The sequence below is a fragment of the Vigna unguiculata genome, chromosome 8 (genome assembly GCF_037176805.1).
Source record: "Vigna unguiculata cultivar grain cowpea cultivar isolate G323 ecotype 2 chromosome 8, ASM3717680v1, whole genome shotgun sequence".
Taxonomy (NCBI): domain Eukaryota; kingdom Viridiplantae; phylum Streptophyta; class Magnoliopsida; order Fabales; family Fabaceae; genus Vigna; species Vigna unguiculata.
In genome coordinates, this window is record NC_140799.1 from 31,679,282 (window position 1) to 31,702,127 (window position 22,846).

The 22,846-nt window shown below is 33.2% G+C and overlaps 2 protein-coding genes across 2 annotated transcripts; one reads left to right on the forward strand and one right to left on the reverse strand.

Moving 5' to 3' along the window:
- Nucleotides 1–430: 430 nt before the first annotated feature.
- On the reverse strand, nt 431–1,411 carry LOC146884400 (uncharacterized). Its single transcript, XM_085665971.1, has one exon. It carries the CDS (start codon nt 1,409–1,411, stop codon nt 431–433), a length of 981 nt encoding a protein of 326 aa, XP_085522097.1.
- Nucleotides 1,412–18,162: 16,751 nt separating this feature from the next.
- On the forward strand, nt 18,163–20,406 carry LOC114195649 (uncharacterized). Its single transcript, XM_028086188.2, has one exon. It carries the CDS (start codon nt 18,187–18,189, stop codon nt 20,005–20,007), a length of 1,821 nt encoding a protein of 606 aa, XP_027941989.2. The 5' UTR covers nt 18,163–18,186; the 3' UTR covers nt 20,008–20,406.
- The last annotated feature ends 2,440 nt before the right edge of the window (nt 20,407–22,846 follow it).

The following is a 22,846-nucleotide window of genomic DNA, read 5'->3' on the forward strand; positions in this document are numbered from 1 at the left end:
GTCTAGCATGCCACATATCACAACTTTCAACATTGGTAATACTCAATGAAGAACTATCATATATTTTATTAGAAGAAAAAGGCATAAGACTTAATTTAAACAAACCATCACAAATATATCCTTTACCAATAAAACCACCATGTTTAGTAATAACAACTCTATTCGACTCAAAAACAAATTTGTAACCTTGTTGTACTAACAAAGAAGTACTTATGAGATTTTTTCTAATTTCAGAAACATGAAAGACTCCATTTAAAATAAGATAATTTCTAGAAGACAACTCTAATTTCACTTGACCCTCTCTTAGAACATGTGTGATGCTCCCATTTCCCATACTCACGGTACGTGTGCTTGTTTCCTGATATAGAGAAAATAATTTTTTATCAGCACACACATGAACATTAGCCCCATAGTCTATAGACCAATCGTTTTAGTTAAAAACATAATTTAACTCAGGGCTAGTGACATGGTACCTTTCAGATGGGAAATCAGAGGCAACACCCATAGTAATAGTATTAGCTTCAGGTTTGGAATTAGACACAGGTTGGCGACGACACTGAAAGCATTTTTTGGCTAGATGATTAGTTCGCCCACAAACAAAACAAAACATCTCATTCCCCATATTTTTATCTTTATTTTTATTGTTGTTATAAGAAAAGTTTTTCTTTGGTTTAGAGAAAGAAGGTTTTTTCGTAAACTTATTTTTATTAAAACCATGTCTTTTGAATTGTTTAGGATTAGGCTTGTAAGAGTTCTCAGATTTATTAGAGTTCTCAACAAAAAAGGCTTTAGACTGAGAATTTTGAACAGAATTTTGAGAAAAACGATGTTTTTCCTCAATACGAAGACACACAAGCAAATCATCAAAAGAGAAATTTTTGGGCTTATGTTTTAAACTTCGAGCACAATCAGACCAAGAAGGAGGCAACTTAGAGATCAAAAGAGCCACAAGCATAATGTCTGGTAAAATAATATTTTTTAATTTCATGTCATAGACAATATTTTCAAACTCATGAATTTGATCAGAAATGAGTTTATTATCAACCATTTGAAATTCAATAACTTTTTCACAAGAATATCTAGATAAACCTTTTTCTGCAGATCCATATTTAAGTTCAAGTGCTTCCCATAACTCAATAGCAGTTTTGGTGTGGCAAAATATTTTATAAATATTATCAGACAAAACACTTAAAATATGTCCATGACATAAAATATCTCTATCAGAAGTATCAGAAGAAGAAGAAGAAGAATCACTTAATATGATAGAAGAATCAGTAGCTTTAGAAATCACAGAAAATAATCCTATTTCAGTGAGCCAAAACCTCATCTGTTGTTGCCAACAGAAAAAAATTTCACCTATAAACTTTTCCGGCTTACTTGAGAGTGACTTAATCATATCCATGGCAAACATAATAAGAAAAAAAATTATATTTTTTTTATAATTAATTTTCTCTCTAAGAATGTTAGAAAACAAACAATGATTAACCAAAAACAATATATAAATATAGATAAAAGAGATGATCAAGTCAAATTGTTCTTATAACAAACAATAATAATATAAAGATAATTTAAATATGTAAATGAGATAAGGATAGAGTAAGCCTGGGTTGAGGCACGCTGAGCGCTATCCTTAGAGAGAAAATGCCCCCACTGCACAGGGCAATACTCAATATTATGCGCTCCCCCCCCAAGATACAACAACCCGTCAGATCGATCGAGTGCAGCGAAGGATCTCTGAACCTTATGAACACCACTATTTTAAGAGAGAATATAGAGAAGGAAAAGAAGAACACTTTTGAGAGAAAGAACTCTAGTGTTTGTTGTGTGTCTATTCCTTATGAAACTAGGTGGTATTTATAGGTGAGAAAAGGAGACACAAGAGTAAATGCCCATCAAACTGATTTAAACCAAAATTAATTTCAAATCAATGAAAAGAATAAAAACTGTTTATACATAAATAGAATTTAACTCTGAATTAATATTGTATTAAAACCTCAGTAACAACAATATTTTATTTTAATTTTTTTTTAAATTATATTAATATTTCTAACATGTATGACTACAATATATTGTTAAATAATAATTTTTTCTATAAATACTCATGGGTACCCATAGATCCATGGATATTAAAAAAATATGTGGATATGAGGTACACAATGGATACCCACACGGATATGGGGACGAGTACGAGACGAATATTTATCTAGCGAGATAGGGTATGAGGGAGCTACTACTCGTACCTTACCTACCTCGTTGACATCCCTATATATAAGCAAGTGTGGATCATTAAAGTAATTAATTGATAATATTATGCTCATAATTGTATTTACTATGGTGTAATACATACATTGCAGGATATTATAAGAATATTATATTTATTTAACATGATTCTCTAGCTCAAATATAGGAGAAATACACAAGCTCTTCCGAGCGTGTAACTCTATCTCAGTTGGTAGGTTTCAACAAGGCACTTCGTCGAGCATCTTATTTATTCGGGATTCTCGTTGATGATCCCCACTTTAACATTGATAAAAATGTTTATGAGGGAATGTTTATGACATTCCTAGAAACCCTTAAACAATTACTCACGTTAATAAATATGCAATGATTGAAATGTTCTTTCTTCTTGGTATATAATATGTTTTTGCCTTTTTCTATTTTATTATGTTCACATTGTTACCAGTTTCATTAGTATGTATGTATATCCTCTCACAAAGGATCATCTCGTTAAATTAAGATTCTTTGCCCGAGGATGTGCTACGTAAGGATCACATGAGGTAAAAGTCTTATTTGACAGGGTACTTTTTGGGAGAGGTCATCACATTAGATGAAACTTCCTTGCCTGAGGATGTCCTAAGTAGGGATAATGGAGTAAAAGTCTTCCTCGACCAGGTACTTTTAGGGAGGGATCATCGTGTTAGATTAAACTTGTTGCTCGCATGAAAAGATAATTAACTAGGAGGTTGACAAATGAAGTTTCCTTTCCCACATGAAAAGATAATTAATTGGGAGGGATCATCTCGGTAGATGAAGCTTCCTTACCTATATGAAACTTCCTTCATCTTAACTTTAATTATAAGAACAAATAATGACAAAATTAATATGACTATATTTGATTGATGTTGTCAACACCCAATTTCGTTCGGATAAATAAATATATTTTTTAAAAATTTAAAAATATGTTTTTAATTAATGGTAAGTAAAAAAAAAGGTGAAATAATTTTTTAAAGATTTTGAAACTTTAGTTTTAGCATAAAAAGAAAAAGAAAAATAGAAATGACAGTCTAATTTGATTTTAATTATTACATCTCTTTCCACGAACCTAACAACCAAAGGGTTTTATAATACAAATAGGTTTTAATAAAAAAAATTAAATAAAAGTTTTTTTGAAAAATTCAATTTTCTTTAAAAATAATAGAATAAAAGGTTTAGTGTTTTATTTTATTAGGTCCAAATTACTTTTGACATTTCCGGTCTCTAATTTGTGTTTTCCTTTTATAACTTGATTATACTTGATTTAATTCCCGTAGTCTCAACATTTGCATGTGGTATTTTTCTAAACCTAAGATTTATGAAAAGGAACCAATCTAGAATTACATGAATGCAAACATACATGTTATTGCTAGATTGTTATATAGACCGTAAACTAGTCATGTGGGGTTTTCCTTAGCAAATAATGTTCGATCATCTATCAACATATACCAAAATCATCGTGTCCCTTTTTTTTATTATGTCATATTCACACATTACGTCAAATGGGACATTACTCTGACTTCATGTTATATCATAAAGTATTTTCATAAATTTTACTTATAGATATTTTCTTATTGTAAGCATGATTTTCACATTCTAGGAATACAAACTATGTTATCTTGTGCTTTGTCATGTCATAAAGTAAGTTTCGTAATTTCTACCAAATCACACCTTACACAATCCAATATCTCATTAATTTCAAAGGCAAAGTTCCCATGCCTAACATCATATGTTGTAGGTGATTTTCAAATAAAATATGAAAGAAAATTACCTTAAGAATTTTCTAGCTAAAATATAGAATTTTAAATAAAGAATGTAGTTTTGATAAACTAAAAAGCAAACAAACACAAGATTATTCTAGCAATATAAATCTCACATATGTGTAAGCGTTGAATAATGATTCTGTTTAACTTAGTGTACCTATGTTTGAAGGTAAATCATGTAGGTAACATTTAGGGTCTCTAACTGATAGTGGTGGACCTTAGAAAGTCCTAGGGGGGCTATGCCCCCCACCCCCCAAGATTTTTTTAACTTTTTTCTAAATATTTTAAAAATGTTTTAGATTGATTTTTATTTTTTTATAAAATATAATATTTAATTAATAAAAAAATAAAAAAATTAAACCTAATAAATAATAATAAAATTCATTGAGATATTTTTTTGTGTCTTCTTTTATTTTAAGTTTCTCACGTATTGTATTTATTTATTACTCTTGCATCTCTTTTATGATAAAAAAAGTAACTCTTTTCTCTTGATATAAAAATATTATTTTGATATTTAGTGTTTTTTTCATCTTATGAGTTTTTTATATGTTTATTTTTTTATGAATATAAAAAGAAAAGTTATGTACTATATGTTTTTTCATAACCATTTCTTAAATGTGACTTGATTATCATATATATATATATATATATATATATATATGTATATCTATATATATGTATATGTATATGTATATATATGTATATATATGTATATACATGTATATGTATATATATATACATATATACATATATATATATGTATATATATATACATATACATGTATATACATATATATACATATATATACATATACATATACATATATATAGATATACATATATATATATATATATATATATATATATATATATATATATTTTCTAGTAATTATGTCTCTCAATTTTTAATAAATTATTTTGTAGTCTTAGTTTTTTTAATAGGTATATGGATGAAGAATAAAATAATAGATTCATTTTTTTAAAGCAATAAAAGGGAAGATACCCTTGAAGATGAAAGCAATACAAATTTATTTTGTCACCTATTTTTAAGCATGATACTAAGAATTCCATTGTTAAATTAGAGAACCATTTCTTAATATTCAAAGAATTAAGAATTGTAAGTGGAAAATTTCATATTAATTCTTTTGAATTATAGGTGCAATGATTCATATTAATTCTTTGAAACTTATTATAAGAAAATATTCTCAAATATGAGAATATCCAGGGAAAGAAATGAAATTAGAAAACTATAATTTTTGTAAATAAAAACATATAAGGATTTCAATACTAAATTATATATACTTTTGTTATATTAGTAATAATAATTAAATATATAAAATTTGAGTATATTATTTTGTTGGTTCTTAAGTGAGTATTCACCAAAGTCCCACATTGAGTAATGTGAAAAGAGAGTAGCAAAAAAGTATTATAAAAGTAAAGAGTTGGTTTAGAGTTGTCACCACAACTCAATAGGTCTCTTGAGTGTATAAGGGGCTTTGGTAGTTGTGTGTCATGGGAAGGTTTGCAATTTTTGTCAGAAAAATTGCATTATGAAGGGTTTGCAATTTTGGTCCACAAAAAATTGTACTATGAAGGGTTTGCAATTTTGGTCCACAAAAATTGCACTATGAAGGGTTTGCAGTTTTGGTCCATAAAAAATTGTATGAAGGTTTGCAATTTTTGCGAGAAAAATTGCACTTAGGTGATAATAATTCTTGTTGAGTGTTTGTGGATGTAGGCATTGAGGTGACGGACCACGTTAAATTTCCTGTGTGCTTATGTTTGAAGAGATTATTACTTTTAGTGTGTGATTTCCCAACAGTGGTATCAGAGCCAGGTTCTGACCAAGGGTTTATAATCAAGGGAGGAAGAGGAGCAGTTTGGCATATTGACCAGAATCAACGTCCTTTGAAAAGAGTGGAATTCATGTGTGGCGAGATGCTCCCAGATCTACAAAGGAGGTTGCAAATGGTGCTCATGTGGCCTAATGAGTGATGTACGATGGAGATCTTATCTGTGTGAGTCGTGGTTTGCGACATGTGCGTGGAGGAAGTGCTTTGCGGCTTACAGATATGCTCTGGTTGTTGCGTCCGGTGGACTGTGATGTTTGGTAATGTTGGATCTACATGGTGAGGGTGGAGCTCAAGATCTCCAATGGTGGTGTTTTGCATGGCTCACGCGATGCTTAGTCAACAACGGGTGTTGTGTCATTGTGTTGTGGCAGTGTCGTGGCTTGACCAAGGTGGAATTATGATGGATTACCCTTGAGTATCAGTGAATTATTAGTGACAATGATGTGAAAGTTGTCGACAATGAGTCTGATGTAGAAGGCGGTGAGGGTCGATGATGGGAAAAATTGCCATCGTTAGTGAGTCCGTGTAGATCACTAGTGACAAGAGTGGTTCAAGCATATTTGTTGGTGGTGTGTCAAATGTTTGTTCCATAGCATGTGAGACTTTTGGTGAAAGGAGGATATGTTGGTTCTCAAGTGAGTATTCACCAAAGTCCCACATTGAGTAATGTGAAGAAGAGAATAACAAAAAAGTATTATAAAAGTAAATAGTTGGTTTTAGAGTTGTCACGACAACTCAATAGGTCTCTTAGGTGTATGAGGGGCTTTGGTAGTTGTGTGTCATGGGAAGGTTTGCAATTTTTGCCAGAAAAATTGCACTATGAAGGGTTTGCAATTTTGGTCCACAAAAAATTGTACTATGAAGGGTTTTCAATTTTGGTCCACAAAAATTGCACTATTAAGGGTTTGCAGTTTTGGTCCATAAAAAATTGTATGAAGGTTTGCAATTTTTGTCAGAAAAATTGCACTTGGGTGATAATACTTCTTGTTGAGTGTTTGTGGATGTAGGCATTGAGGTGTCGAACCACGTTAAATTTCCTGTGTGCTTTCGTTTGAAGAGATTAATACTTTTAATGCGTGATTTCCCAACATATTTTTGTCCCTTCAAACTTTGTGATCAAGATCCGCCACTGCTAGCTGACAGAGTTAGAAATAAAGATAGAAAGTATATCCTCAAAATCTTAGGACATAAAGAAGTGTGATTGATACAATTATATTATTAGTTCATGGCCAAATATAAAAAAAAAGTAATTTAATTATTTTAGAGAATCAGTCTTAAGATATTGGTGATAAAAGATGTTGGAAACATTATTCTGATGACATACTCACCATGAAACATGTCTATGAGTTGGTTTTTGGTCAATATTATGAAATGAATCCAAAATTTATATTAATCCTTAATGAACTGTACTCCAATTCATGACGAAATAGAATGCGAAAATGTACCTGAATTTTCCATTGAAAATGATATGGATTGTCATATTAATAATGAGTATATGATCTTTTCAAACGTAGAGGGTCTTAGGTACTTCTATCTTAGTTGTTAGGGATTCATACTTCTACCTTGATTGGTAGGGATTTGTACTTTTACCTTGATTTATACATATTTATAGATGAAGAGTACAAAATAGGACACACAAAATGTGTAATATATAATTTTGTATGGAATTAATAATAGAGTAGAAAACATATGGTTAAGCATAATTATTTTGTTAGGATTTTTTTTTATAAATTAAACGAGTCTAATGAATGTAAAGGAAAAATACGTATAACAAGATGATATAGTAATCAAACAATTTGGATTAACACACATAACTATGAAGCAAAAATGATCCAACATAGTCTCATGCATATAAATCATGTTGCAATTGGTATAAGAAATAATATTGTTTTTAAATTAAACTCATTTATTGCAAGACCAAGGATAAACTAATTTTTTTATTTACTTTTGTTTTTGTCTTTAGTTCTTGTGATGTACTTCGTATAATACATGTAATAGGAAAGCACATAAAATATTCTCAAATGTCTAAAATAAATAGTAAAACATTCATCATAGTTGTCTTTTATTTAATACCTTAGATGTAGTGGCGGATTTTCGACTAATATCTTGGGGGTGCCAAAATTTTGGTTGAATTACTCTTTTGATCCATTTTTTCGTAAAAAATGTCAAGTTGGTCTTATAATTTTTTTAGTCTCAATTTGGTCCGATTTTTTTAAAATTGATGAAATTTGGTCATTTTCGTTAAATTTCTTGAAGTGGAGCAAGGATTTTTCATCAAGACTGACATTAGGATTATGTCAGTTACATCAACAAAGCAAACCATCTTTCTTCACAACTTTAATTTTAATTAAAAAACCTTTATCTGGTTCAGAAAATTTAATAAAAAAGAACTAAATTGCATCATTTTTTCAAAACCTAGATCAAATTGGGACTAAAAAATATCGAAGGACTAACTTCATATTTTTTAACAAAAATAGAAACCAAAACAGTAATTTCAAATTTTTTATATAAACTAATAAAAACATTGTATTACTTTTTTTATGATAATAAAAATATAATAAAATTAGAATTATTGTTATCATTATAATTATGAAATAAATACAAAGAATTTTTTTATAATATTACTATAATTAATTTTTATTTATAATGATTAAGTTTCAAATAAAAAATGATTAAATTAAACAAGTGATCACTCAAAAGATAATGTTAATAAAATTATTATTTTTATTTCTAAAAATATTTAAAAGGTAAATTTGAAAATGTGAAAAACAAAAAAAGAACTTTTTCTTTTTATATAAATATAGATGTATAAAAAAATTTAAAATTTAAAATATATAAAATATATGAAATATATTAAAAATATTATTTTTTAAATATATATTTAAAACTATATATTAAATAAATTATATAAATATACAAATTTTGGGGGTGTCATGGCCCCCCTATGTCCCTTGAATGGTCCGCCAGTGCTTAGATGTACTGATTAAAAGATTTTAGCAATATACATTAGATCAATTTGTTCATACGTTGATTTGTATTCTTAGTGAATCAACTCTACATATTTCTACACATCTTGTATATCTTTAAAGAGTCTACTATAATTTTGCTCATGTTTTCTCTTTTGTATTTTCACAAAGTCTACTATTTATATCTTTATATACATATTGACTTCTTAAACATATAAATCATTTTCAAATTGATTTTATTCAAACTTACTTATAAACTTTAAAATATTTTTTTTCTCAACCTCTTAATATCTTTTCTTTTAATAAATACACAAAAAGCACCAACCTATCCATGGACACACGTTTAAAACTAGTTATAGTAATGTAAGGCCCACTATTTATTCTGCCCCAGATCAGTTGGGCCTAGGGCTGGCCCATAGGGAGCCAAAGACCCTAATCTACCCTAACCCCATTCATTCACCTCATTTCAGAAAAATAGTTTTCCCTTACTTCTACTTTGAGCAGCTACGAACCTCTGCTAGGGTTTAACCCCAATCTGGACCAAGTTTACTCAAGCTCAATCTCGTTTTTCCGCTCAATGTAAGTGATTCTCCAGCTCATACCTATCCTCCCTAAAGCATATTTTCGTATTTCCATTTAGGGATCCATAATAACATTGTTCCTTTGTTGTTCCACTATTTTTCTAGTTTCTAAGTTTGTTCCTCGAGCTGTTGCGCTCTGCAGTTGGTGTCGAAGTCCTTTGCTCACCCTTTCTTGGTAAGGGAAGCTAGGGTTTTCATATTTTGGTTGTATGTTGGTTGTTTTACCTTCACTTTGTGATTTATATGCCTAGATGATGTTTGGATTCAAATGAATATGAATGGAATATTGTTTGAAGTTGGTGTGTTGCTACTGTCACGTTAAACAAGGAACGCGAACTGCTATTTTCTCCTAAGCAAGCTCTCCTTGCCTAGGCAAGAGTAGCAGAACCTCGCCTAGGAGTTTTGCTCGAGTACTTGATCAAGCGAGCGAATTAAGTTTTGAGCGAAAGACCATCTTGCTCAAGTAAGATGGCCTCGCCTAAGCGAGCATTCGCAAAACCTCCCAGGCCCTCTATCACGATCTCGCCTAAGCGAGAGTTTGCAGCTTGAGCGAGAGCACTCCTCTCGCCTAAGCGAGGGCTCCTGACTTGAGCGAGACTCGCTGCAGGCCACACTGTTTTCACCCTTGATTGTTGTAAATTGTAAGATTGGCTGGTTTGTTTTATTTATAGTATGAGGCATGTGAATATGTATGGAATTTCTTATGTTATGGATTGGAATTGATAAGCTTGATATGATATTGGCATGTGACATGTATGGTATGGTTGGTTACAAAAGTGACATGGAATTGGTATGAGTATGAACGTTATATTGAGGGATGAAACATGTTGTTGGTATGTTTAGGGCGTAATTCCACGATAGTTTCGTGGTTGTGCCTCATTGGTTAGGGCGTAATTCCATGAATCTCTAGGTGAGATTTCATGGTGGTGCCTTAGTTGGTTGGGACGTAATTCCATGACCCCTGTTAGTGGGAGTTCGTGGTGGTGCCCCAATTATATAATTTTATAAGGATTCAAGGTAAGGATTGCATCCTGACACTCTAAAGAGTCAGTTAGTCTCACATAGAGCGTACTGACTCGAGTGGTGAGAGTAGTAGGAGGCCTGAAACACTTTAAGGGCTAACCTTGTATGTGGGGGAAAGAAACACTGTAACAATTAGCTCGGTAGAGCAGGAAAGGCCACCACAAGTGCAAGCATCTGCTGAATCTGACAAATTATATGTATTCGGATGAGTCGTGTCGTGAGTAATAATGTATTGTTTGTAAGTCATAACATGATTTATTGACTTATGCATCTTGAACTATAACATTGTATGTAATTATATGATAAACCATTTTCTGCTCTAGCTTACCCTTTTGTTTGTTGTATGTCTTGTTTGTGTGGTTCTCTCTTTTTGCGATGATCATCGATTTATTGATGTGAGCAAATGTCAGAAATCCTAGTGGCCAACAAGGAAATGGTGACTCCGCTGCATAGCCTGCTTGGGCTGGATTCCATCCAATTGGGCTTTCTCTTAGGGCTATGGCTCATGTATTGACTTGTCTTTTAATCTTAATTTGATCATTGTTGAATTTTGTACCCTGTCTTGTATTGGCATCGTGGTGTGTCTCAAGTTTCCCTTTTAAGTACCTTGGATATCTGTAAGGAGTGATTTTATACTCCAAATCTTTGCTCGTAATATTATATTGTGTGACATGTCGTTTAAGTAAGTTTATTTATAAAATGGGACATTACAAGTAACAACCTATAACTCATTATATCGTGTCGAACAAAAAATGTCATTTAATTATCTTCATTACCTAAAAGACTCACCCGAAAGTTAAAATACATGATGCATGACTAAGTTATCAATTATTTATTTTAATTATGCTTTATATCATGGTTATAATGATTACTTATTAATGTTTTCGTGTGTTGAGAATAAATATAATATATTAGGTAGACATCAAATTAGTCATTTGGAGACAATAAGGTATTTATAATAATTATTCACACGTTTTTGTCATGTAAAGGAAATGTTAATTTTATTATATTACTATAAACAAGAAGACAACTATAATTATGATTAATATGTGAAATTTCATTGCGAATGGTGACAAATCTTAATTAACTTATAATTTTGTTAAAATAAAAGATAATATATAAAAATAAATGTAATTTTAATATTTAATCTTCGTACAAAATTATTAGAGTTTATTCTTCACATGTCATATGAACAAACTTTTCTTTCTTTCACACACGTATTGCTCCACCCCTATGATGCACAGATACGATATGTGTATCAGATATGACATCTATCCGATACGTCGATACGTTTATTTTGAAAATAATAGGACACGATACGTGATAGATACGCGATATATGAATATTGAAAAGTGTGGACAATAATTCTTAAAAATATAATAAATATATGATTGATATTGTGTTAATCCAAATTAAAACTATTATCAACATACAAAATATAAATTATTGTCATCATAAAAGTACCACCATAAGAAAACTTTTAAATAATGACTAATTTTAGTAACCAAAAATATGTTAGAGACCAATTTCCTAATTAGAGACCAATTTATACACTAATTATTTTGGTAGCCGAAACCTTGGTAGTTAATGTTAGTGACTAATTTAGAAATCAATTATTTTGGTAGTCAAAATCTTGGTAGATAATGTTAGTGATCAATATAGAAATCAATTCATAATAAAAATTATTTTAATTATCAATTTAGAGACTAATTATAATTTTTTGGAACTATTTTAGTTGCCAATAATTTTTAGTTTTAAAATTGATACTTAAATTGATCACTATATAGTGACTAATTATTTTTGTTACTAAAATTGACCATTATTCAAAGATTTTCTTGTATCGTACTATGACTTTGTAAATTAGATACTTATCTGATAAGCATCGATAAAGTATTCTAAATTATCGGGGATACGGATACGTGACCCAAGTTGAAGTATCAGTGCATAATAGCTCCACCCTCACCTAAACAAAGGATACAAAACAAATCATATTGGTTTCTATTTCTATTTTTCTAAAAGAAAAAGTGTCCAAAGCAATAGATCTAATATATATTAATAGTCAAATATAATAATAGTTCATGCAACATGTTTTATTGCAAATATTCATTTTCTACTCTTCACATATTCATATTTATATATTTATATATTTATATATATATATATATATATATATATTTATTTATATATATATTTATATCTATACCATTAATAAAGGGTTAACCTTTTTTATGCGTATAATTTTCTTTTCTTTTTTTTTTAAATTTGAATAATCATTCAAAATAAAAATTTCCATTTTTATTATTTAATAACTAGGTTTTTAACTATAACTAATTATTTATAATAAAATGTGTAAGGCCCACTTATTTATGCCATTTATGTTTAAGGGCCTAGCCTTAACTGTTAGGCCTAAAGGCCAGCCCATAGGGTACTCAAGACCACCTTACATCCACTTATTCCTTTCATTTTGCACTGTGTCAAAAATAGCTCCTCCACTCATTCTCTTTTTCTCTCCAACAAAGCTCTGCTAGGGTTTAGCTCCCGTTCTTTGTTGAGCTAAAAACTCCATTTTTATTCCACGTAAGTTGGTTCTCAACCCATACCTTTCTCTTTTCTAGGTTTGTTTCCGTGATTCCAACTAGGGTTCATCTTGGTAACCTCGTCTTAAATCTATGGCAGTATTTATAGCTCATGAATCTGCTCCTGAAGCTGTAGTGCTCACCTGTTTGGGTGTGTCTTTTGCTAGCATTTTTCAGGTAAGCGAAGCTAGGATTTTCGTGTTTCCTTCATATTTGCCTGTTTTAGCTTTGTTTCGTGTTTAAGATTCGTGGGTGCTGTTGTGATTGCCTGGAATATTGATAAATGTCGATTGAGTTTCAAATGCTTGGTTGTTGCACACGTGAACAATGGTGAGAGATGCTATTCTCGCCTAAGCGAGCGTGTCTCTCCTAGGCGAGACTAGCAAAAACGTGCCCAAGTTTTCTGCTCGAATTGTCGCTCAGGCGACGAGCCTTCGTTTTGAGAGAGGAGTAATGTCGCTCAGGCGAGGAGGTCTCGCCTAAGCGAGAAATTGCAGAAGCCATTGTTCAACTGCTCGAGCTCTCGGTTGGGTGAGAAGGGCTCGCCTGAGTGAGAGAACCTCTCTCGCTTGAGCAAGGACTTATAGCCTGAGCGAGATTGGGACATGTTTCGTGCTCTAGTTCTGATTGGTTTTCTGATGTGGTTGCTTGCGTGCCTGATAGAGTATTTTACCGTAAAGGCATGATGTATGATGCCATGTATATTGTATGAGATTAAATGAGAATGATATTTTGCTATGTTGAGTATGATATGGAAAACATGAATTGTTGGTTGGTTGGTTGGATATTGGCATGAAACTATTCTGCTTTGATAAATTGTGGCTGGTTGGTGACGTATAGTTATGGCATGAGTTGGATGTAATTCCATGAAACTCTTGGTGAGATTTGTAAGACCCGTAAAAATTAATTAATTAAATAATTAATAAATTAATAAATGCGGGTATAAAGTTCCTTTATGACATTAATTATTGTTTGATGTGACATGGAAAAGTACTAGCTCAAACGGTTGAGAGTACTTTGTTTGTGTGAGAGTACTTTGTTTGTGTGAGAAGACTTGGGTTTGAGTCCTATGTATGCCAATTATGTGTTGTTATTTTATTATTGATTTTTTTAATAATATGGATGAGTATGGAATTGGTATTGTAAGCTTATCATGATTGGAGTGTATAACTAACATGATTTGGTTGAATTGGTTATGCACTTGAATGGTGACTAAGTGGTCATGGGTTCAAACTTGGTTGGGAATGAAATTGGAACTTTATTTTTTAGTGTAGTTTTGGAGGGTATATAAAAGGTCATTTTGAAGAAAAAAGGGGGTTTTGGCACTGTTGTCAATTTGCTTGTGAGAAGAATACGAATTCTGAGTGGGTGAGGAGAGAATTGGGTGTTATTAGGAGAAGACTTGAGAGGAAGAATTAGGCAGCTTGGGAAATTGGAGAAGAACCCTCAAAGGCTACTAATTTGGTCCAAGATTTCAGGTTAGGGGTGTTGTATTACGTGTATACCATTAATGCTCGTTTTTCTGCGTTTTGCTTCTAATTGGATTCTATAGGGTATGATTGTGGTATAATATGCATTGTAATTGAGAATTGGCAGATTGAAGTTAGGCACAAAGTCATTTTGGGTGGTTTATATGAATGGGACAAGGGTTTGGGGGTATTGTTGTTGTGGTTTTTGGCCAAACCTTTAGTTTGATTGATGCAAACTTGTATGAACCATGTTACTGTGATGACTTGATGGGGTAGAATGCTTGGAATTTGCCTAAATTGGATTTTGGTATGGTAAGTGGTTTGTTCTCGCGCAAGACTAGGAGAGGGATACTGCAATTCTCGCCCAAGCGGGTCACCCTCGCCTAAGCGAGGTCGTGAGGTGACCTGAGTGTTCTGAGCGCGAAACCTCGTCCAGGCGAGGAGTTTTGTGGGTTTGAGCGAACCAGGGTCTCGCTCAGGCGAGACGGCCTCGCCTAAGCGAGATGACGGGGTCAAGTGTGATGTTTTGCTTGCATTGTAGCCCATGCGAGATTGAATTAGGTGTTTGGGCGAGAGATGACCTCGCTTAGACGAGAGGATCTCGCCTAAGCGAGATGATGTGTTGATGCTACTGGTTTAAGTTCGCTTAGGCGAGCTGAAGTAGCCTAAGCGAGACTGAGGGCTTAGCTTGGGCGAGAGTCCCTAGCTTAAGCGAGTTTATGCAAATTACTATGTTTGTGTGTGCTTGTGTGTGTTAGTTTGGCTACTTTTTCCTAAGTATAGGAAGTATATGCATGTGGTGTGGTATTTGGGCTTGAAGGACTAAGTCTAATAGGGGTCTGGGATGTGTTTGATGGTTGGACACATGATGGGCATGGAACTGGTTGAGTTCCCGTCGGCTACTAATGGGCGAGGAGTCATTAGTATGGTGATTACATGTGTCGGGCGCATGATGGGCAAGGAACTGTGATGTTCCCGTCGACTACTATTGGGTGAGGAGTCCATAGTACGGTGATTGCGTGCGTGCCAAGGTCCAAGTTGAGGAGGCTTGGATGATTTACTATAGACGAAGAGTCTGTAGGGCAGGACTATGAGCGAGATAGGCTCATAGGGTTGGACCACGAATGAGTTAGTTTCGTGGGAGCATAGTGAAGTCCCAAGACCTAGTGCATGTATATGACTCATGACGGACTATGAGGTCATGGTTGGGTAATTTGAAAATCATGAAATTTTAGTGGTGATATTTTGGGATGGGTGGTATATTTATTTCATGTATCTGTTTATATATTGTGCATAGCTCACCTTTTTTGTGTGTGTGTGTGTGGCGATGATCGGATGACTCGTTATCCAGGAGCAGATGATTTGACAGGTGGGCCAGGAGATGCATAGACTCGGAGCGAGGGATAACTGGGGATTTTGTTTATATGTTATTATTTTGATTTTTGAGATAAATATGTAACCCTTTGAAAGCCATATGAATATTGTTTTAGTTTTATAAATTATGGACTCATGGTTTTATGACATGTATATTAAAGTTTTAAATTTCCCGTGTTTTTGGGAAATGGTTTTATATTAAATGCGGTATTTATTTTTTTATTTCGGATTTTATTTATTAAATATTACTAATATTCCTTAGGGATGTTACAAGATTTCATGGTGGTGCCTTATGTGATGGACGTAATTTCATGAACCTCTTGGTGAGATCTCATGGTGGTGCCTTATGTAATGGACGTAATTCCACGAATCTCTTAGTAAGGTTTCGTGGTGGTGCCTCAGTGTATATAATTAGGTAAGGATTCAAGTAAGGATTGCATCCTGAAACTCTAAAGAGTTAGTTAGTCTCACGTAGAGCGTACTGACTCAAGTGGTGAGAGTAGTAAAAGACCATAGTCTTTGGCAGGATAATGGCCTTAGATGTTTGAAGGCTAACCTTGTGCGTGGTAGGGTGAAACCCATTGGCAATGACTCTACAGTAGATGCCATCACAAGTGCAAACATCCAATGAATCCAACCCATTATATGTATCCAGATAATTGAGTCTTAGAGTCTTGCTTGTTTGCTATTACATGTTTGGATGATTGATATGCTATTGATTTCAAATTACATGCTTAATTGTATGATAAAACCTTTTTACTCTAGCTTACCCTTTCTTGTTTGTGTTGTCTTCTTGTGTGTAGTTTTCCTTTTTGCAATGATCACCAATATCTTGGTGTGAGCAGATATGGGAACTCATGGTGATCGTAGTGACGACGGTAATGTTGCAGCTTATTTGGGTGTGGATTGGCGTTGGACTCAGTGTTGAGCCCACTTTGAAGGGTTTTTCATTATTTTTGTAATCCTTTGCTTATGAACAAGTCTTTGGAACCTTTTTAATTCTGTTCATGGCATCTTCGTGTGTCTTAGTTATCTTTTTTATGTATAATGTTGGATGACTATAACGGTGGACACATATATACTTCGTGATTTTTGTATAATATTCTATGTGATATTTGATTTAGTTAAGTTTATTTACTATATGGGACGTTACAAAAAGTAATTTGTATCTACTTATAATAAAATTATTTATTTTATAATTTATTAATATTTTTATTGCAACAATTAAAAAGTCATTTTATAATTTTATAATAATATATAGATAATATTAGCATTTATATTAAAACAGTTGTAATTTCCATTATTACGAAAACTAAGAAATATGTGAACTAAAGTGCTATTTATTTACCTTGTTGTTACCTTGTTGCGTTTACCATAGTGGAGTGTGTGAAACACATTACCATCCCTAACGAATCCTCTTCGCGGTATTCTCTCTCTTTTCCTATGTGTGCACAACACCTCACTTTGCCGCACAACCCCTCACTTTGCCGCACAACCCAACACCGTTGCCACTGATACCTCCGTTCCGTTGCGCACTTTCCGTAGAGTAACTTCCACACCCTCATACACTGGGTAAACCTCTCAACCTAACATTTCATCTTTCACTTTCTTCTTTCTCTATTTACAGACGCAGTGACGCTAGCCTCTTTTCTTGATTGAGTTGTTAGTTATTTTTTTTCGTAGAACCTTTTCTCTTGTTCTCATTTTCCCATTTTAAAGTGATTAGACAAGTTTTAGGGATTCTTTTGACATTAGTGTGATGAAGTTTATGGGAACTACGATCAGGGCGCAGTGAGACGCGGGCAAGGGGGTTTATCAGTGATTTCTGTTTCTGAAATGTTGAGTTTTGTCCTCTATGTGATCATGAATTCGGATTTCTCGATATAACATCGCGGTTTTTGTCTTTTACTTTTTGTCTTTTACTTGATTTGTAGTATTGTTTACTGTTATAGATTCAGATTGATGAATGAATATGACTGGTTATGTTATGCCTTTGGTGTTGTGTAGTTGTCGTCGATGCTTGGCTTATGACTGTCGATAGTTATGTTATTGCAGGTTTCGTTATTGGCTTGCTTCATTTTTATGACGTGCTTATTACTTAAACTTGTAAGTATATTAACTAGTGCACTTATGGAATGTGTGACTTTGGATTTTCAGGTTATGAGAGCTGGAAATGGATTTGGTGGTATTAGAGTTTGTGTAGCAAGTGTTTGAAGTGGTTGAAGCAATGGACTTGGTGGTACCACATATATAGTTTTATTCATATTAGCACTTCCTATGAGAAAGATATAGCTCTGGTTCTGCATTCAATTTGGTGAGAGTATAACTATGGCCTGCAAATTTCAGTTATTTGGTCTGTCTGATGGGGTTATTGACTTTAGAAAACCTAATGAGACTTGGAATAGAAAGCATTTGGGCTTTAGCGTGTTTGTTTGTTCAAAACATGGAAGTTCTGGTTTGAAAAGTAGTCTGCAATATTCTGAAAGATTCTCTAAATGTGCTTTAAATGGGGTGGAGTCCTCAGCAAGGGTCAATAATTCCCTGAATTTTGAGGAGTCAGAGATCCGTCATCTCCATAGGTTAATTAGAAATGGGGAATTGGAGGAAAGTTCTAAGTTTCTTGAGTATATGACTAATAAGGGTAATATCCCCGATGTTATTGCTTGCACTGCTTTAATCCGTGGGTTTTGCAAGATTGGCAGGCCTAAGAATGCAACTCGAATCATGGGAGTTCTGGAGGTTTCTGGAGCTGTTATTGATGTAACCTGTTACAATGTTTTGATCAGTAGTTATTGCAAATTAGGGGACACAGAAGAAGCCTTGCGGATTCTGGATCGCATGAGTGTTGCTCCAAATGCTGCTACATATGATGCAATTTTGTGTAGTTTGTGTGATAGAGGGAAATTGAAGCAAGCCATGCAAGTACTTGACAGGCAGGTGCAAAGCAGGTGTTACCCAGATATAGTTACGTGCACTGTACTGATTGATGCAGCTTGTAAAGAAAATGGAGTTGGTCAGGCAATGAAACTGTTCAATGACATGAGGAGAAAAGGATGCAAACCTGATGTGATTACATATAATGTTCTTATAAAAGGGATTTGCCATGAAGGTAGGTTGGATGAAGCAATTAGATTTTTAAACAAATTGCCATCCTATGGTTGTCAGCCTGATGTGATCTCCCATAATATTGTCTTGCGTAGCTTGTGTAGCGTTGGAAGATGGATGGATGCTATGAAACTAATGGCTAACATGCTTCGTAAAGGGTGTTTCCCCAGTGTTGTTACTTTCAATATCCTGATCAATTTCCTGTGCCAAAAAGGCTTACTAGATAAAGCCCTTAATATCTTGGAGATGATGCCAAAGCATGGTCATACTCCTAATTCGAGAAGTTACAATCCATTGATTCAAAGGTTTTGTAATGAAAAAGGCATTGATAGAGCAATTGAGTACTTGGAAATAATGGTATCTAGGGGTTGTTACCCAGATATAGTGACCTATAATATTTTGCTAACTGCACTATGCAAAGATGGGAAGGCGGATGATGCAGTTGAGATACTGAGGCACCTATGTTCCAAAGGGTGCTCTCCTTCTCTAGTCACATACAATACAGTGATTGATGGGCTTTTGAAGGTTGGAAAAACAGAGCGTGCCGTGGAACTCTTCGAAGAGATGAACAGAATAGGTCTGAAACCTGATATTATTACTTACAATATAATCATTGACGGGCTTCTAAAGATGGGGAAAGCCAAACTTGCTGTAGAGCTTTTGGAAGAGATGTGCAGTAAGGGTCTTAAGCCTGATCCAATTACTTGCACTTCAGTAGTAGGAGGCCTAAGTCGTGAAGGAAAGGTTCATGAAGCTATAAATTTTTTCCATTACATGAAAAGCTTTGGAATTAGAGCAAAAGTATTCATTTACAATTCAATAATGATGGGATTATGTAAAGCTCATCAAACTAGTCGGGCAATAGATTTTCTGGCTGATATGGTGACAAAAGGATGTAAACCTACAGAGGCTACATATTCTATTCTTGTAGAAGGCATTATATATGAAGGATTGGCTGAGGAAGCTTCGGAGTTATTGGATGAATTGCACTCCAGAGGACTTGTCAAGAAAAGTTTGGTTGAAAAAGTAAGAGTCGAGATTTAGAAGAAAACAGATTGGTTCAGCTTGTCTACATGGTTTGGTTGATTCCCATTCAGTTCTATCAAGAATCAAAATTTCAATAAAACCATTTGTGCATATTCCTTTAAAGCTGTTGATTCCCATTCAGTTCTATCAACAACGCAATTTTACATTACAATATTATGGCCTTTCCTAGTTATGCACTTAGATTTTGTTGTCCCCTTATTTTTAGTGAGCACTGTTCATTTGGTGCAGATTATAGATTTTAACTTTGAGTGACGGGACGCATGATGTTAAATTCCAAGTCAATTTTGTAAGTTGGTAACTGCAGTTTTATTCCAACTTATTTAGTTATAAAGTATGTTTCATGCTATTTAAACTTGAATACTGGTGAGTTCACGTTCTTTATCTTTTTTTGTGCAAGTTCTCTATAGTATAATAATAGGAACTTCTTGGTTAGCAAATACAAAAGTGTATTATTCAAGAGAAGAGAAGAGAAGAGACATGTATTTACGAGGGAAGGAAATCTGCAAATACAATTACAGGCCATGCCTTGCATGCGCGCGTTAATGTATCTTGTTCCTTGATTTTTATCTTTCTCCTCTAGCAGACAAGTAGTACCAAACATTTGAGATGGAGGCTAGTTCTTGTCCTTTTTTGTTGTTTGCAGTTGAAGAATAATATTGCATTGAGAATTGAGTCAGTTTGAAAAATTCCTGCTCATTTTCCCTCATCTCATTGGTTTTGAAACATATCTCCTATATGATGTGCATTTTTCTTTGAATATTATTGAGCCTTTCTATTTTCTCCATGGATTGTTAGCTATAAAACGATTATCATTGTTTTTCTGTAAGTAAATTATGGAAATTTTCATGGCCAATGAAGTGGATTTAGAGTTGGGTGCTCCCCTACAACATGTAAAAGTCTGTCCTGCAAAGCTTGCACTCAAAATAGGGATTCATTTTTAGGAGATTTGCACCTACTCGCATTTTCAGCGTAACGGCTCGTATTTTAGCAAAAAAATATAAGAAAATTGGAAATGTCAATTTAAATATTAAAATTAACCTATTTTAACCATCTTAAAATGTAACTAAGAATTGTCAAATAAAAAAAATTATTTGACCAAAATGATAACGTAATTTGCTAATACAACATTTCTCTATATCATGTTTAAGCTATAATTTTATATTAAATCAAAGTTTGTATCGTTATTTAATAACCAGTGAAACTTAAATTTATATGTATGTACTAAAACTTATAATCTTACTTATCTCTCTCATGTATTGATACTATAATTCTTTTGTATCAAAATATAGAAAGCACAGAGGCACTTGCAGGGACTCGCAGAAACCTGCGGATAAAACTGTTTAATCTGTGGGTTAAAAACTTTTAAGTCAATTAACAATAGAGTGTTTGATGAACAATAGAGCATGTTTAAGTCAAATAACAACTTTTTAATTTGGAAATGTTTGATAAAATATACATATACATATATATATATATTAATAATTCGAAAGATCTCTTTCTAAATTTATATGTATCCGAGAAAAAGCTATTTACTAGTCCAGTGAATTAATATTGTTTCTATAATTCGTTCTAGTCCTGTGTTTATAGCATGAATGTTTTTAAAATCAAATAAATAACAAACACTCATGTTATAGGTAAGTTTTACGAGAAAACTTTTGGCTTAATTTCACTTTTAGTAATAAGTTCTCCTTTAGCAGTTAACTATTTCCCTGTTACTATTGATGTTGGGCAAGATAAAGATTTTTTCATATTAAACTTCTTGAGTAGATCTCTAATGTACTTTGTTTGTTTAAGGTATATTCCACTAGCATCTCTATGCACTTTAATTCCCAAAAAATAGTGTAGAAGACCAAGGTCTTTGAGAGAGAAAACAATGTTTAATTGAGTAATGAAAATCTCTAAAGACTTATTGTTGCTCCCTGTAATTATTATGTCATCAACATATATGAGAAGGAGTATGATATGATCATTTTCTTTAAGAACAAACAGTGACAAATCACTCTTGGTGTTTTGAAAGCCCAATCTCAATAAAGTGTCTTTCAACTTGTTATACCAAGCCCTTGGGGCTTGCTTCAGTCCGTAAATTGCCTTGTTTAATTTGCATATGTGGCCAGACTTGGTTGAATCTGTATATCCTTCAGGTTAATGCATGAACACATCTTCTTTGAGATTGTCATTCAAGAATGCATTATTTATGTCTAATTGCCTAACCTCCCAATTTAAATGTACTGCAATGGATAGGACATCATAGTCAAGACCCACAATTTGTTGAAACCTTTGGTAACCAATCTTGCTTTCCTTCGTTCAATTGAGCCATTAGTCTTGTATTTAGTTTTAAAGACCCACTTGGAGTCTATGATGTTATTCTGCCCCTGAAATGGTACCAAAGTCCAAGTATGATTAGCTGCTAGAGCTTTAAATTCTGCATCCATGGCTGCTTTCAATTTTGGACTGAGTAGAGCTTCATTAACATTTTTTGGTTCCTTGTCTTATGTGTTTGTTTCTGACTATCCTATATAGGGAAGTTTTGGCTTGTAAATCCCTGTCTTGCTTCTGGTTTGCATCCAATGCGTGTTGTCCTACTGAGTCTATTGGTTATTTTCTTTTAGTGTGTCTTCTGGTGTGCCATTTACATGTGAGGTTGCCTCATCTCCATGAATAAAGATATTAAGCATTGGTTGATCATCATTGACTGAGTCGCCGAGAGTTGGTTGCTCTTCATTGGAAACTAAGTCACCTTCTTGATGATTCACCTCCTTGTGAGTTGAGTCAACTATGTGGCTTGTAGTGGTACCTGCATGACAAGAAGGAAGAATAATAGGGATTGTTCCAGTTA

Excerpts from the sequence above, each read along its gene's own strand:
- LOC146884400 (XM_085665971.1), bottom strand. The coding sequence starts at position 1,411 with ATGTTTGCCATGGATATGATTAAGTCACTCTCAAGTAAGCCGGAAAAG.
- LOC114195649 (XM_028086188.2), top strand. The coding sequence starts at position 18,187 with ATGGCCTGCAAATTTCAGTTATTTGGTCTGTCTGATGGGGTTATTGAC.